This window comes from Pectinophora gossypiella, chromosome 6 (assembly GCF_024362695.1).
Source record: "Pectinophora gossypiella chromosome 6, ilPecGoss1.1, whole genome shotgun sequence".
Classification (NCBI taxonomy): domain Eukaryota; kingdom Metazoa; phylum Arthropoda; class Insecta; order Lepidoptera; family Gelechiidae; genus Pectinophora; species Pectinophora gossypiella.
The window spans coordinates 1266876-1285682 of record NC_065409.1 but is presented as its reverse complement, the minus strand read 5'-3'; the positions used below and the strand labels follow the sequence as shown (position 1 = coordinate 1285682).

At 37.4% G+C, this 18807-nt stretch overlaps 1 protein-coding gene across 1 annotated transcript in view; it reads right to left on the bottom strand.

Moving 5' to 3' along the window:
* Positions 1-18807, bottom strand: part of LOC126367298 (disintegrin and metalloproteinase domain-containing protein 11) — a 371689-nt gene that overhangs the window by 205904 nt on the left and 146978 nt on the right. The window contains exon 5 of the mRNA XM_050010750.1: positions 1414-1483. Within this exon, the coding sequence (XP_049866707.1) occupies positions 1414-1483 (70 nt within the window). The remainder of the gene's footprint in view (positions 1-1413; positions 1484-18807) is intronic.

Genomic DNA, 18807 nt, shown 5'->3' with positions numbered 1-18807 from the left:
GTGACTAGCAAAACCAAATTTAGTTTTGAAAGTCCTGTTGCAAGAAGTACAATAGAGAGTCCCACTTGAGTTATAAGTGTAGTGGTAGGAGGGCTTGGGTCGAGTTTTTCGGTACTGGCGTTTGGCGTCAAGATGTTCAAGACGGGTTCGTTCAATGTTTTTTAATCCCGATTCGGCAGCAGATCGCTAGTCCGATCTCTGAGCGGCAAACTTCTCTCACGATTCAGTACATGATAATATAAATTATCTTCGATCCAAACTTGGATTCAAACTCATAAATTCGAATTGAATAGTTTAGAGCCTGAGTCGGGATTTGAACCTGTGGCTGCACTATATGCTACAAAACACTCTCTGTTATGGATAAATAAAGAACGGTTACACAAAAGTCCTAATCTGATTTTTGTTCTTTTTCGCAAAGCCCAGAGTTTCAAAAGAGTGATTACTTTTGTACCTCTAAATTAGCAACCAAAAATTCAAAAAAGCATTCTAAAAAGTTTCGGTTATAAGAGATTATTTTTCAAACACAACCCTAGGGGTTGCTGTGACCAGTCACAGTCCGGGAATCGAGTCAAAAAACAACTGCCGAAAGTGTCGAGACAAAAAAAAGTGGTACGTTATGCGAGTGGAAAATTCGCGGTGCGCGCCCGGTCGGACGGACGGCAAAAAGTATGCATTTGCAGATGGTGTTCTTTGGGACGCTCGAGAGAATGAATTTTACGATTCACCACCGATTTTTTACGTGATTTTTAGGACAGCCTTTGTGTTTGATGCTGTCTGGGAGTTGTGCAGGAATGGACATTAAAATTGTTGTTGAATTTATTTCTTTTTCTGTAACAACTTTAATATTCGAGTTTTTAGACACGGACTGTGTTGCTGCATAATTGCATCCGGCCAAGTAGTTACCATATGCGGCATATTAGCAATAAATCACGTAAAAAAATCAGCGAGATGATACTGATGATGATGAGTATTTTTCCAGACTCAATGTAGGTCACTCACACATACGCGCGTGTAGAAGACACGAGTCGATTGTATTTGTTATTTGTCCGAGGTGTCATACCGCTTTAAAAAGGCTAATTTCTAACTAGTCAAATAAGTTACTTTTTCAAATAAGTTCGTTAACGTCAAAACACGAAATGACTATGGAATTTGTGTGAAAAAGCAACCTGTGAAAAACGTGACAAAATATCGCACTTATTATTACATTTTATTTTATTATTAATATTTTATATTATTAATAAATATTAATAATAAAGTTAAATAGAAAAAAGATAATGTTTTTCGGTAATTCTAGATTTGTCTTTATTTATTAATCAGAATTTTATAATTTATCTTTGACCTAGGAAAGTACCCGATTATAACATGGTTCGTTAAACACTTGTCGACGATATAAAAAAATAAACTCCGACTTACCTGTCTTACTTCACTTTCAGCACCATTTGGAAGATATTGCGTTTGTCTCAAGTTTGGCGCCAGCAGTTGCCTGTGAACAAAAAAAAGTTATACCACTGTTAATTAGTCAGGTTCGGTACATACTATAAAATGAAAATAGAACTTATTTATTATGTAAAAACTACACAATTGAATACGTTCAGCATTGGAAATAAGGTTTATACCTTATTTTCCTAACCTGGCTTATGCCAGGTTACTGGCATCTGAACTTGGCTTAGGGACGGTACTGAAAGATATCGGTACCTGAAGTAAGTAATATAGATCCCGACGACCTGATTACTTCAGCCATAGAGGCACATCAGATCACATCAGAACCCCGATACCGACCCCGCCGGCGTGGTTGGCGATTTTCCTCAATCAGTGTTTATCGCTATCGATCCACTAGGGTCGATTAATTCTTTTAAACATTATCCTCTCGGTCGATGCCCTGAGTCGAGGTTTGCGCCCAACTAGGCACCCTCAGGCCTGTCCTCTTAAATTTGGTACCGGGTGAGAGTCCTCAGCGCTCCCCATTTGTCCGTCAAATAGTTAATGCGTTAGCTGGTGCGGCGGGTGCGGAGCAGCGGCAGCGTCCTCCTGAATAGCATTACGGATAGGGTTGACTGCCCTATGGTTAGGCACTGGATGAAGGCAGTGTGTTATATATAGGTGTTGTACTACTAACATAGAATTAAGTTTCATTGTTACTAACACTTTAATATTTAATTTGATTGTTAACTAACCTAGTAAGTAAGTGCATTGTTACTAACAAATTATGGATGTATACGTATTATCCGAAATAAATTGTTTTGAATTGAATTGAATGCCATTTGAGACAATAGGTCACGTCAAAAAAGTTATACAATTTCGTAATTTGGTTTAGTAGTGTCCTGATTCTATTGATGAGAAGTGTAAGTATTGAAGGATGGTCTATAACATAACATCAGCTCACGACTGTATAACAACTGGGGTAGTCAGAGGTACATTCATCGCAAGATGAACTAAGTATCCACACTTAAACGAACTTTCTGTTAGACCAACGTGATAGGTGGTTTGCCGTATCTCCGTCTATAACGGTCGAACCAACTGTGTTACTGAAAACTGAACTTAAGATAATTTAATAACTCAATATAAGTCGATAATCAGGTCCTAAAAACGACATCAAAGGTCATCGCACCTAACAGTTTACAGACAAATTTGTTTGAAACCAATTTAAAGTCTTCAAAATTATACTGAACTTTGAAATTCAAAATAAACATAAATGGGAAGGGTGAAAAATAAGCGGTGGAAAATTGGCTCAAAATGGAAACTTTTGTTGCTAAGGTAACAAATCGTAATGTTGTTGTTTTCAGCAAATTAAAACAATCAGAAAACTTGGCGGATCCATTCAAAATGATTTGTATACGCCGACTCTTTGTTTCGGCAACCGCACAGCGAAATATTGAGCGAAAAGTTTATTTGTTCACACTTTATTTTAATTTAAGAAACTGTGAATCTTATTTAATTTTACTAGATACATCATAGTGTGACGTCATAGAAAAACGTGATAAAATGTTGGACTTATAATAAAAAAGTGCAATAGAACAAGTCCGTAATAACTTTTTTTTTTTTATTAAAATTCATAAATAAAGTTAAATAGAAAAAAAAAATTTTTTCGATAGTTTTAGACCCGTCTTTATTTAGTGAGAACCAGAATTTTCGTAATTTGTTTTGAACCTAGTACACAACGGGTATTCAAAGTATCATCATCATCATCACCAGCCCATTATCGTCCCCACTGCTGGGACACGGGCCTTCCCTATGGATGGATGGGGAGATCGGGCCTTAAACCACCACGCGGGCCCAGTGCGGATTGGTGGTTATTATCGACTGCTAATGCAGCCGGGACCAACGGCTTAACGTGCCTTCCGAAGCACGGAGGAGCTCGAGATGAAAACTTTTTTTTTGTGGTCACCCATCCTATGACCGGCCTTTCAAAGTATATTTAATACTTTCTTATTTATGGTATGCTGTCTTCAAATTCAAACGCTTCAGAATTTTACAGCGAAATAAAACACAGAACTTAAAATTTCCGATGTCAAAACATGTTTCACAATTTTATAGTTATAAGCGACTACAATGTAATATAAGATAAAGTCAACAAACATACGTACATAAACTCATGCCTATTACCTACCGGGGTAGGTAGATACTATTAAAAGGAAAACAAAAAAGAAAGAAGATAGGTAGAAAGTAGAGAAAAAGATAAAGTCGAACTTGGTTATATCAAGAAATACAACTTTACTTAATGATAGTTCATACAATTAGTAGATGTCCGAATTAATAGGGTTGAACGTACAGTAGAAGGAAAATAGAATCTATATTTTTGATGAGTGATACTCCTTCAAAGAAAAAAATGCTTTTATCTTAAATGATACATAAATTCGTTTCGTATAATTTTGTTCATCTTGCGAGGAATGTAATTATGACTACCCCTTTCGGGACATAGTTGTGAGGTTATGTTATGTTACATATAAATACCAAAGGAAAAAATACATTAATATTTAAAAAAAAACATATCATAATATCTAAATCTTATAACTACGTAGCTACTATTTTATTATATGCCACAAAGTAAATCCGTAGCACTTTTCTACGAAAATCGTAGCATGACTACGAAACGCCGTTACACATTGCTACGACGCATACATCATCCCATATCATCGTAGCATACATATTTCACCCATCTCGCCCCTAACCGGGGATACGGTTCAACCGACTTTACGGCGAATAGAAATCTCGTCTGGACTATATTTTTAAAGTTATGACTTCCATACGGCGGATGATATTTCTTTGAACTGTTTTTTTATCATTTTGTTTAGATTTGCTACTAATAATACAGACATGGCTTAACGAATATTAATATGGCTTTTTAAATTCTTGGGTAGATTTTCATAGTCTTATCTTTGGGAGATAAAGGTGCACCCCTTACAGCGACCAAACATTATATCAGTGAGAGAAGAGTACCGCTGCTAAAAACTTAATATATGTAAAAAAACATATAGGATTGTTTGCAAAAAATAGCGATCGGCACATTGTTAATACTCGGAATAAAAATAAACTTGCTTTACAAGTCAGTCGATTACATAAGATCACTAAATCTTTTAAGTGTGCGTACACGCACATCTGTGTGTGTGACGTCTGACACCATACGATTCAAGTCTAAACTATGTTCGAGGGGGGTGAGGTAAACCTAGCTCAGACGCTGGTGGGGAGCGGGGAGTTGCCATTCTATACGTAGTATTATTCCTCATTCTATGGTATTCAGCTAACATTTGTACTTAAGTAACAAAACAACAAGTATTATGGGTGTTAACACACGTTCCAGAATTTCAGTAACTTCGCTGGATTTTAAATTTTAAGTCCCAAAGCCCTCACATTGTCGGTATTTTAGGGCAGAACATAGTGCAGTAGCAGAAAGTTTGTAATGTACGGGAAAGTACAATACGCAACAAGGATTGAAAACGAAAAACTCTTTACGTATTTCGTAAGCTGAAAAATATTTTTGACTGTTTAAAATGTCTGTTTTTTGAAAAGCTTTTAAAACTTGTTTGTTAAATTGGGAACAAAGGAAACATTGTATGGGATATATTTAGATGCGACGCGTTGAAATGCGCGTTACCACGTGCATGTTTGGAGTGTCTTAGTGTAAATTATTCATCAGGAAATTCAATTATCCACACCAGGGGCTTTTGGCGGCTATATACACTGAAAACTGCGAAAAGTCCCATATAAAGTTTCACCCCCTCTTTGAAGGGGTTGGGGCAGATTTCCACAAAAAAAATGATGTACAATATTTTTTAGTGACAAATTGTCCGCATACCAACTTGTAACTTCTTACCTTTAAAATTGCGGAATAAACCATACAAACTACCATCCCCCATTTTAGGCAAGTGGGGGGTTAGAAAGAGACAAAATATAGCCTTTGTCACTTTCTATCCCTTCAACCGTAGAACAGCTGTTTCGTCTTGCTTCTGACAGAGAAGAGTTCTCAAAGCTGACGGCCAACGTCCAGTAATGGACAGGCACTAGAAGAAGAAGAAGAATCACTTCAACTATCTCCACTTAAAAATCCACGTCAATTTGTCCGAAATAAAAGTTTCGGATAATATCGGATAGCGGCCACAGCCAATGCCGACACACAAGCCGAGCATATTTTTTGTTTTTTTTTTATTCTTTTGTCGTAATTATATAACATATAACTTGTCGTTACAAATAAAACAACTTTATTACTTATTTGTAAGTATTTTACTTTTGAAATTCCTTAAAAAATTATATCCGTAACCAAAATTATCCGAAAGTAACGGATACATAAACAGCCTATATACGTACCGCTGCTGGGCACAGGCCTCCCCTCATTCAACCGGAGGGGGTATGAAGCATTCTCCACCACGCTGATCCACTGCGGGTTGTAGGGGAAACTAACGGATAATCCTAAATAATTTATTATCCGTATCCGTAACCGGTATAATAATCATTCTTATATCTATATCCAATCCGTATCCGAAATTTCATATCCATAACATCCCTGGTGTGAACGTAGTCTTACGCTCTGAATACATCATTATATCCATACCACACCTTCCTTACACGAGGAAGTGTTTCCCTTAACTGGAGCAAATCGTTAGCATGGTAATTATATGCAAAGTCACTCGGTGAGTAATTAGTTTTATCCCTACGAATTCGGATTATAATCGCGTCGGAATCACGCGGAGTTATGAGGGTAAACAAACACGCATTCATTTATGAGCATATCACGTTATTCGATAGAGTTATTAACTTGTAAGAAAATGCATGGGATTAACTGTCTGAGAACTGATATTAGGCAGCTAAATTACTCAATTGTATAATAATATTTTATGTTTATTTTTTTTCAAAAGAGTACGTCTAGGACCCTGTACCGAGGTTTTTATTGCAGGTAACATAGTTAGACTTTGAATCAATTTTTACATAACGAACGTCTCATCGGTCTAAAACTACTGCAGCTTCTCACAACCTGTAAAGCGGGAGAAAAGAAGCTGCAACAGAAACCTCGGCACAGGGCCCTAGACGTACTTTAAAAAAACAACATAATTTATTTTTATAGAGGTACAATTTAGTCATTTGGTTGCCTAATATCAATACATTCATATTTTACTAACCTTATAGTAACCTTTTTTACAAAGTTTATGTTAATTACTGTCTTAAAACTGTTCAAAGGTAAATTCTGAATGTCAATGGGAATCTTATTGTATATTATATTATTGAGCAATATAATGTACCCACTTTAAGACTCTGTCGCACTAACATATTTGACATTTAGTGAGACTTACAGTTCAATTTGTCAAAAAAGTTAATTTGACATGGTACCAAAGTGTATACATATTAATGCTCGTGATCGTACATTGGCCTTTAAAAGATTTAGTGATTTTATGCAGTCGACTGACATGTTAAGCAAGTTTATTTATTTTTATCCTGGGTATTATTAGCCTGTTGTCCTGAGGCTTCCGACAGGTAGCCCAAGAAGCCATGTTAATTTCCTCCGAGGTCATCAGCCCCACTTAATATGATAATCAAGCCATTACCGGATCAAATACACTGCTTTTAATGAGAGCTGAGTAAGGCGCGGGTATTACTTCGCGGGGTGTACTGGTAGAAAGGATGGTTAGCTACCACTCCTACTATCGTGTGGGGTGTGAGGTGGATTACCAACCTCATCAACCCTGAAGCTAATAATAATATGCACTTGAGAACGTCGATACTGACCTCGTCAGCTTCGGGTCGGGGACTTCCCTAATTCAGCACTTAACGGTCCTCCGTGGTCCAGTGGTTGAGCGTTGGACTCACGATCCGGAGGTCCCAGGGTCGAATCCCGGTGGAGACATATCACAAAAATCACTTTGTGATTCCTAGTTTGATTAGGACATTACAGGCTGTTCACCTGATTGTCCGAAAGTAAGACGATCGGTGCTTCGGAAGGCACGTTAAGCCGCTGGTCTCGGTTACTACTTACTGATACATTAGTCATATTAGGGGTCTTTGGCGGCTTGATAGTAACCCTGACACCAGGGTTGATGAGGTTGGTAATCCATCTCACAACCCAAACGATAGAAGAAGGAGCGCTTATCGCTATCGAACCACTAGTGCGATTAATTCTTTTAAATAGGTATAATCCTCACAAACGATGCCAGGGTTCCAAGGATCACTGATACGACCAAGTACGGTCACGAGCAATAATATGTATACACTTTGGTACCATGCCACATTAACTTTTTTGATAAATTAAACTGTAAGTCTCACTAAATGTCAAATATGTTAGTGCGACAGTCCTAAAGTGGGTACATTATATTGCTCATGACTGTACTTAATGCTTTATGCGGCAAATGTACAATAAGTTACAACAAAAAATAATAATTACATAGAAATAATAATAAATGTCTGGTGTCGGCACCAGGGTTAATAATTTCGCTCATTGAACTCACAGTCTAGGCGAATGAAGACAATAATAAATGAAGTTTATTTAAATTTAAAATAACAAACCAAACAAAAAATAAAATAAATATACCATACAATTTACGTTCAAAAAAAAATTAAAATTACAGATATAAAATATAATTATTTTATTATATTTTTATTCTCAGAAATTCAATACCTCCAACACCACTGAGTGACTTTTCAGGATAAGTTCCTTAAAAATAATACAGATGGCGCTGTACAGATTTTCCTACATTTAACCTTCTGATTTCATGGATAACAGAAAAATGCATCAATTTATTTTTATTTTTGGGTACAAAATTGATGACCCTTTTTATTACATCGCACGCACAGTTACATCTTCCACCCATTATTATTCTGATAAAAATAAAGGGAAGCAATATAGGTAGCAACATAATTCTATACAAAATATGATCCAAATATCAATTATTTTGATTTTGATGATCAATTATTTTTATATAAAATATGCTTCTGCAATTACATTGTGTTTTGGAATAATTATGTACCTGACTAATGAGAAAATAGGTATTTATCACGTTAATGACTTAACAACAACAACATAACAACATGTGGCGGATTCAACTAGTTGGCCACCTAGTTCCGCCCACATGTAACAGATGGCGCCACATTCAATAATGCAATCTTTAAGCAGTCGTGAAATGCGATATCGAAGTACACAGCAAGACGCATATATACAACTTCCAACATAACGCCGTTGGATCGTCGATCCCTAGTCACACTACCAACTTGTGGCTAGCTGGTTACTATGCTCAGTTCGGTACCCCGAAAACATCCTTTGGTGGCAGCACACCCTCGCCACCAAAAACATAACAACAACAACAACATAACAACAACACCAACAACAACAACGCAAACGCCATCTATGTTGTTTTTTGTCAACATAGCCTGGCAAATCCTTCATTGTTCCAAACCAACCAATGTTTCTCAAACTGTGCGTCAGTGTGTGCTATTGTAAGGGTGCGAGTGGGAGCGCGTCTATCGTTGATGAGATGTATGGAGGGCCAACTCATTTCAAGGAGGGATTTTTGCCCTCTCTATCTTCGAGCGTTTTGTTGGCTTTTGTTTGTATAACGAGCCAAGACCTAAGGGTCTCATGTTAAATTCTTAGAGGTAATACCAGCGGGATATTTGAAACGTGTACGAGATATTGCTCCGGTTTTGCAGGGATTTGTTCCGGCCAAATTGTTAACGTTTATTATGTTCAATCAAAAAAAAAAGAGATTTGCTCAAGGGTTGGTCAAAGTTGTTGTTCAGAAGAAGATCTAGACAAACATACGAGTAAATACCTTATAACAACACATAACAAAGCAATACGCCTTTATGACAGAGATATACAGTTATATACAAAGCCAACAACATTATTCTATGACAGAGGTATATTATAGTAAGTACGGTCACGAGCATTAATATGTATACACTTTGGTACCATGTCACATTAACTTTTTTGACACACCGTAAGTCTCATTAAATGTCAAATATGATAGTGCGACAGGGATCTAAAGTGGGTACATGATATTGCTCATGACTGTACATATATCCGCTCCTCGTAAGCTATATTTAAGTCCCATGTAATAGAGGGCGAGCCTATTGCCATTAAACGGGCACAAAGTCTGGAAATTTATTATTGATATCAACAAAATAAATAAAACATTATATTATGAATTACCCGAAGATGAACTCGAATTCAACTAAACTTTAGTGAACGTAGCGAAAGGCAGCCAGGAACTTATCAATCCCAATTTGTTTTCCATTTTAGGCAACTTATCTGATTAATTTGACTCTGCCCTCTTGATAAGGGATACTGGGGGTACTTAACATAACACAGATATACATAATTATTATATTTATAAATGTCACGTTAAACCCATACATGTCAAACACACACACACACACACACACACACACACACACACACACACACACACACACACACGCACACACACACACTCACACACACACACACACACACGCGCACGCACACACACACACACACACACACACACTCACACACACACACACACACACACACACTCACACACACACACACACACACCTTGCATCTTCCTTTTCAAATGTTTAATTGTTATATACCTATACAAGTATGTACTAAATAAGGACAATTTATTTGGCTAAGTTGTTATTATCCGTTGGGAACAGGCGCTGTATGCTGAGATACAGGTTTCACCTAGTTCGGCTGCAGAGGCTTATTACCTTACCTGTTATAAATATGTTATTAGCCTATGAAACAATGTATTGCACTGTACTATACTTTATATGAACAAATAAATAAATAAATGCAAAAAAAAACAACCTACCGGCAGATCACAGCGGTCTTATTATTTTAACTTTGTAACATCTACTCACTGTACCTGTGTGTCACAATAAATGATTTGAATTTGTTAAGTAACAATGTCATTAATAATGTAATGTAATAGAATTAAATTTATTTTATTGTTCATAATTCTATTTTATTGTAATTCTCAATTTATTGTTTGTGTATTTTATTGTTGTATTGTATTGTTGTATTATGCAATTTCTAAATTTAGTGCAATAAAGCACAGAACTTATATTCAAGTTAACAAATCTAAGCAAAATAAGTACTTGTATGTTTTCACAAGTTCTTCCGTTACATACTGCACCTGAAGCTGAAGTTTTTTCAAGCAGCTAAAGTTTCAGCGAGATCCGGCTGAAAGTTCCCTACACACTCGACTGGTTGAACAACTTGTACGCTACCGATTTGATGTTATTTTGCCTTATTTTCTAGTTCAAAGTAATTTGAAATTGACGGTTCCGTAGCGAAGAAAAGTTGTTTTTTCAATTTAACTTTTTATACTTATTCAAAGGAAAACTGACAATTTATTAAACACCAAATTAAAAAAATCTAACTACTTACTAATACTTAATAATATTTAACACAAAGATGCGGCCGTAAACAGCAGATGTAGCTCACAATAAAAAAGAAAAATCTCAGGTATTTATCGCATATGCTCTGAAATACCCAGGGATACGGGTGAAGACCTCAACGGTTGCAGAAGCGAAGATGGGAGCCATCGGTATGGCAATGCAGGACGGAAGGGGCAAGTCACAGGGACTGTAACTGTAACTGTCGGAGGACAGGAGTCCTAGTATGGCTTTGTAATAGACTACTCTCGGCGCCATCCCACTCGCGTCAGACAGAGTACTGTGAAGCAGAAGGCAAGAGGGAAACTACTGCCCTATTTTTCCCTAAAAAGTTGCATGGAAAATGTTGCACCGACAAGAGTGTGGCTCTTTAATTGATGATGATGCTCTGAAAGACAGATATCTGCTTCAAGTTACATTGTCAGGCAAAATATTGGGTCGTGACGCGTGGAAAGGTCAATGTTGACATGGTTAGACAATATCATGGAGTGGACGAAGGTGGGGATGGTCGTAGAGCTATACTGAATGGCCAGGGTCAGGCACACATTCCATGAGCTGATCGTCAACCTCCGGTAATGGAGCGGCACAAAAAAAAGAAGATTAAAAAAAAAAAATAGTCATCAATATCTCCCTAATATTATCCCGTTTTTCACAGGGTCCGCTTACCTAACCTGAAGATTTGACAGGACCGGGTTTTTTACAGAAGCGAATGCCTGTCTAACCTTCCAACCCAAGAACGGAAAACCCAATACAGATTAGGTCACATACCTCCGAAAATGCATTTCTCGGGAATGACTTTCCTCATGATGTTTTCATTCACCGCCGTGATAATCATTTATGATCCAAACATGAATTCGAAAACGAAATCGACAATCATTGATTTAGGCTTGTGCTGGATTCAAACCTGCAACCTCAAAGTGAGAGGCAAGCGTTCTACCAACTGGGCTGCCACGGTTTAGCAAACAAAAAGTAACAATATAAAAGGAGACTAATTATTCTAAGAGCCCTTCTCTGAGAGAGCTTTGTCCAATAGTGACCAAATTGTCAGTCACGCAATCTCTGTCTGTACTGAGAAGTTTAAAAGATCACATCGCAGCAATCCATCTAAAAATCAATATTGCAACGACCTCCGTAATTCAGTGGTTGAGCGTTGGGCTCACGATCCGGAGGCCCTGGGTTCGAATCCCGGGACATATCACAAAAAACACTCTGTGATCCCTAGTTTGGTTAAGACATTACAGACTGATCACCTGATTGTCCGAAAGTAAGATGATCCGTGCTTCGTAAGGCACGTTAAGCCGTTGCTCCCGGTTACTACTTACTGATGTAAGTATATAGTCGTTACATGAGCCATATCAGTGGCCTTTTCCGGCTCAGTAATAACCCTGACACCAGGGTTGATGAGGTTGCTTGGTATTCCACCTCACAAGATAAAGAGAAGTAATTTTGCAATTTGATATTTGTACATAATTATGAAAGTAAGTGCGCAATGCTAACAAAAGTAATATTGCTTCTTGAGATGAATTGCTTCGATGTGGCCTTCTTAACCTCCTAGGCTATCATGAAGGGCAGATTTCCTTTCCCAAAATCCACTTAACATTAATCTTGGATGAAATTCGGCAGTAAATTCACACAGATTACCAGATCGGCGACCACGTGCGAAAATACATCTTAGCGCTCTTTCCGCGCGTTTTAACGCCGAATTATATGACGCACCATTTACATTTCCCTACGTCAGGATATGTCATTTTAACACACCACTGCGTCGTGATGACGCCATATGCGAATCCAGAAAGACTTTATGAAGTGTGACGGAGTACGGAAATGTAAAGGTGAGGTTTTTAGTAAAATATTGACACTGAAGTTAAGATCACTTCTTACTCGATTAGGAAATAAATATCACAGAGTCTGATTACTATGATATAATAATAATAATACTAGCCCTACGATTGAAAGAATCTTGGGTTCGGGTGTATAAAGTCCACTAGAGATTACTGACATTTACACCAAAAGGACAGGTTCTCACTATGAGGGGATAATATCTTCAGATCCAGTTCAAGAATGTGTACGTGGAGTCTATACCTACAACTATTCTTTACTCTATGCTCAAGTGAGGCCTGCTTGAGTCAATGCTGCCTTATTATTGACGCTCTGCGCCCATAACATAGATTTAATGAGCTGCACCCGTCTGTCTGACAAAAGCATAACACTAAATGTATTCCGTTAAAAATCAGTTTAAATAACAAATGTTCACCGCAAAAATCATTTCTGTAAAACAATGACACCTGATATTGCACGTTGGGCTGGAACCTCGTTAATTCCCAGCTTCTGTTCGAAATTTAATTATTGCGCCGTCAAAGTGGCGGTTATTCAATCGCTTGTCATGTCGTGGCTTGAGGAAACCACGTACGGAAATGACGGTTGGTGCAAGTTCATAGTTGTTGGTTTTTTTTTTAATACACGGTGTTAGTGACATCGTAACGAATACTGAAGCGGATGATTCAGCTCATGATTCTGACCTAAATTTATGAAAACTTTAGTGTTTTTTTTCAGTTTTTTTACACTTGATATAAATTCAAATTTAAATTTAAATTCTTTTTGCTGGAGAATTGTTTTTACAGCGTTGAGGAATATATGCAACATCGACATTGTTTTTAGTGTAAGTAAGTTTAAAGTGTACGATTTTATTTTTTATGATCTTTATGTGTGCTATATTTTATAATGATAATGAATATTGAATGTGTTTGTCGTAATAGTTTGTTAGGTATATTGTAAGTAAGTTATAGTCCCCCTGTTGTTTTAGATTGTAATGTGTTTGAGCTTGTTTTTATTTTCATTTCCAACACAATGTAAAGTTGTTCTAAGGAATAAATGAATATGAATATATATATGTATACCAATATTTTATGTTTATTTTTATTTTTTTAAAGAACGTCTAGGGCCCTGTGCCGAGGTTTTTCTTGCAGCTTCTTTTCCCCGGCTATACAGGTTGTGAGAAGCTGCAGTAGTTTTAGGCGGATAAGACGTTCGTTATGTAAAATTGACGATTCAAAGTGTAACTATGTTACCTACTGAATAAAGATATTTTTGAATTTGAATTTGAATATGAATTCAGACTCAAGGCCTGAATCATCGCTCAAAGTTTTCGTTACGATGTCACTAACACCCTGTATTTATTTGACCAATCAACAGTTATTACATCTTTACATCGTTACATACATACATAAACTCACGCCCGTAATCCCAAATGGGGTGGGCAGAGCCACAAGTAATCAAAGACAACTTGCAGCCACTGTTGTCTTTACATCGTTACAACAGCATAATAACGTAATTGCTATTTTTAATTGGTAGTAATTGTTATATTTTACCGACTTCAAAAAAGGTGGATGTTCTCAATTCGACCGTATATTTATTTTTATTTATTTAAAATAGAGGAGCTCGGTGGCGCAGCGGTTAACGCGCTCGGTCTGCGATTGTTGAAGTAAAGCAACTTTCGCAGATAGGACCACAAAAAAAAAGTTTTCATCTCGAGCTCCTCCGTGCTTCGGAAGGCGCGTTAAGCCGTTGGTCCCGGCTGCATTAGCAGTCGTTAATAACCATCAATCCGCACTGGGCCCGCGTGATGGTTTAAGGCCCGATCTCCCTATCCATCCATAGGGAAGGCCCGTGCCCCAGCAGTGGGGACGTTAATGGGCTGATGATGATGATTTAAAAATGAATTACTTTTTTTCTACTTGCACCGTGGTGGTTGGAGCCGTAATATCTCAGTTGGAAGAATGCTTGACTCTCACTGCAAGGTCGCAGGTTCGAATCCAGAACGGGCCTAAACCGAAATCGAAATCGTTTTCACGTGCTCAGCGTATAACATAACAAAGGCTCATAAGTATATAAGTCTCTCGCCTGCTTTATTAATCTGTACCCGTATTCATTGGATATTGTACTCAAGTTCTAAGCTAGTGAGAGAAATAAACATTATTTTTATTTTATTTTTTATTTATATCCAAATTGGGGTAGTCAGGGATACATGTATCGCAAGATGAAGTAAGTACCCACACCTCGCCGAGCTTTCTATTTCGATCAACGTGATAGATGGTGAGCCGTATCGCCGTCTATAATGGTCGAGGCAACTTTGTTAGTGAAAACTGCACTTAAGGTTATAAAATCGCTTCCGCTACCTCCTATAACTCCGACCATTTAGGAGTATACCTGTATCACAAGCACTCATTCTATAATGAACCATGCTGCGCCGTCGCACTAACGCTATGTTTTCATAGTACTAAGAAGACGGATATTATTTAATGAATGGGGTGAATCTCAAAATTTCAAGTTTGGTGGCGAAAGTTCATATTATTTTTTCGTGAAAAATTGGGTTCCGACATGAAAAAGATCCAAAAGGATCTTCGGTTCCGACATGAAAAAGGAATTTTTCAATTCCCAATTTTCCCAATTTCCCCATTTTTTCACGAAAAAATTATAATAATAAGACAGTCGCCACCAAACTTGACACATTTTGATATTCACCCGAATACACTGATATAATATAAACAATGCGTTGTATCTGCGGTGTGAAGTTAATGATAGAGTGAGAAAAAGTGTGATAAGTCAGAGATGTGGTGTAAAAGACGATAAAGTGACTAAGATTGAGAAGGGAATGTTAGGTTGGTTTGGACACGTAGAGCGGATGAAGGATAACAGAATTGCAAAAGCGGTATATAAAGCGAAAGTTGATGGTAGGGCTGGCAGAGGAAGACCAATTGGACTTACGATGACCAAATTGGAGATGTCCATAGAAAAGGTTTAATACGATCTACTCTGAACCGGCGTGTGTGTATGGAGCGATTGATGAATGTGGAGTAAGCAAGAGAAGTGTGTCAGGACTTTCTATAGTCTCTGCTTACCCCGGTGGGAAATAGGCGTGAGTTTATGTATGTATGTACAATTAAACTCACATTCTTTAAAAAGTTTTTCTTAAAGTGTCCGAACCGCGTTGTAAATGTAGGAATGGTAGGCTGAATGAAACACCACAAATCACTTACAATCGCTTTGAGATTGTTGTCCAACACGCTTAGTTCATCTTGAGATGGATGTTCAATCAAAGAGCAAAAGTGCAGTCAGTGAGCTCAGTGAATTATTTCTAAACAGTGGTGAAATTATGAACCATTAGTTGTCATAATTATAAAATGTATACAGCCTCCGTGGTCTAGTGGTTAGAGCGTTAGGCTCAAGATCTGGAGGCGATTCCCGATGGGGACATTGTCGAAATCACTTTGTGAGACTGTCCTTTGTTTGGTAAGGACTTTTCAGGCTTGAATCACCTGATTGTCCGAAAAAGTAAGATGATTCCGTGCTTCGGAAGGCACGTTAAGCCGTTGGTCCCGGCTATTAGCCGTAAAAACATCTCCACCAACCCGCAGTGGAGCAGCGTGGTGGAGTATGCTCCATACCCCCTCCGGTTGATTGAGGGGAGGCCTGTGCCCAGCAGTGGGACGTATATAGGCAGTTTATGTTATTATTTATGTATGTAGTACAATGGGGTGTTACATAGGCATAGGAACTAAAACATGGACCCTGGTAGGCACAGCAACGTTGAAGGGAAGAGACGAAGTGTGTATAAAAATTAAAACTTATCATTTAAAAATTCGTCTACAGTATAATAGCTCTTTTTAATTAGGATTGTTTTTAGATTTTTTATAAATAAATTAGTTTTAGTTTCGTTCGTTAAGTACTTTGGGAGCTTATTATATATTTTTTCTACTCCTCTACTTTAATCTGGCATTTAAATAACCAAAAAGTCTAATATAAGTACATACATAATTAAACTCTTTAAAAAGTGTACGCTCTATGGCCTATAAAAGCATTGTTTACAAAGTGTAACTGTACTATAATGTCGCCAAAAAAGCATTGTTGTTGATTTTTTTTTTGACCTGGAAACTGGCACCTTTACTTTGTTTGGTGCCATAGATATACTATAAAAAAAAGTATACATTTGCCGCCATTTTCCCGCGCGTTGGAAAATAAATTGGAAAATTTTTGTGTTTCGTTTCAAAACACTAAAAAGTATAAAATAAAAAGGAAAAATGGATGAAGAACTATTGATTACCATATCACACAATACCATTCAAAATTTACATCTTCATTTTTATAAATAAAATTTTTCTTTGTATAATTTTTGTTTCATTTAAAATTACGTCGTCGTAGAAAAAGTATTGTATGCAACGTTGTATAACTAGGTCAAAAAATGCTCGTGGCGTCTCTTATTGCGATGTTCGCCAAGGCTCACATCGCAACTCACGCCACTCGCATTTTTTGACCCTTCTTATACAACTGTTGCATAAAATACTATTAATGGACATTGCTAATGGGCTCGTGGTGTGTAATTTTAGCCTAGAATTTAGCAACATTAATCTACAGAAGCGAAATGTAACCAGGAGGTCTTAAGTGCAACCACTTAATTTATTACTTTGCAAGAAACTGATTGGACTTTTGCACCTTATCACACTACCCCAATTAGGTTGTAGTCGTGGGATTATCCTTAGTTATGTTATCACGCATGACGGGAAACTTATTAACTGTATTCAATCAGGGACCCCATCCGTTTTGAGGTCATCTCTCATGGATATCCCCAGCAAAACTGACAGGTGACAACCGTGAAAACAGTTTACATATAGTGTACAGGGTGTTAGTGACATCGTAAAGAATACTGAGGGGGATGATTCTGAGTTAATATCGAGTGGATTTATTTTTTCGCAAAATTCATGATTATATTTGTTCATTAAATTATTTTCAATAATAATATACTTTTGCGATGGAACAATCCACTTAATAATCAAAATAGTGAGCTAAATCATCCCCCTCAGTAATCGTTACGATGTCACTTACGCCCTGTACCAGTACGTACAAGTACGTACAGGTAGCCATACACGTATCGGTGTTAGAGACACCGTAACAAATACTGAGGAGGTTGATTCAGACAATGATTCTGAGTTAATTTCAAGTGGAATTTCCTGTCGGTAAACTCATGAAAGTTTTAGTGTATTTTTAATTAATTTCAGATTCATACGACGAAAAATTCTACTTGATGTCAATTCAGAATCTCGTGATTCATCCTTCAAAGTTTTCGTTACGATGTCACTAACACCCTGTATATAGAAACCACAGGACCAAACCCTGTTTCAATCTACAATCACGGCCTCACCTCAGGCGGCATTAGTCACGCTTGAAGGGAGCTGAAAGGACGTCGCCATGGCAACCAACGGCTTTGATATCAACCCGACTGCGAATAAGTGCACTGTTGAATTAGTATGGATGTATAGAGAAATTGGGAAGGCATATTATGGCACACGACTTTCTTTTTCGGTCGGATAACTTTTGTGCTTTTACTTCGAGGGTTTCTGCTTGTCAACACGCGTAAAGGGTTTCGATGTTTGAATTTCATATTCGATTTCTGTATTTCTGTTTCTTGTCGATAGGTCGTGGATTATTTGCTCGGAAAAGTTTTATAACTATTCAGCTTCGTCGAGTTGAAAATGGGATAGATCAGATTTAGGGACGCGAAAAAATCTTATGTAGAAATGGACGGAAGACCTGCTTGCTTCCTTTTTTAATCTTCTTAATCTATTCATGGAATAGGTTTAATGTAAATAGTAGGAAATTATTTTATATTTATAGCAATAAAGAAATCATAGATAATTATAGTAAAAGGTAGAACTCTTACCCCTCACATCTCTGCCTATCTCTACGGGCTACAAGCGAGACGCTATGTTTAAAACTAAAGTTATTCAATTTGTTAGTTAATAATTACATGGTTTCCAGAATTTGTGCCCATCATCATCATCAGCCCATTAACGTCCCCACTGCTGGGACACGGGTCTTCCCTATGGATGGATAGGGAGATCGGGCCTTAAACCATCACGCGGGCCCAGTGCGGATTGATGGTTATTA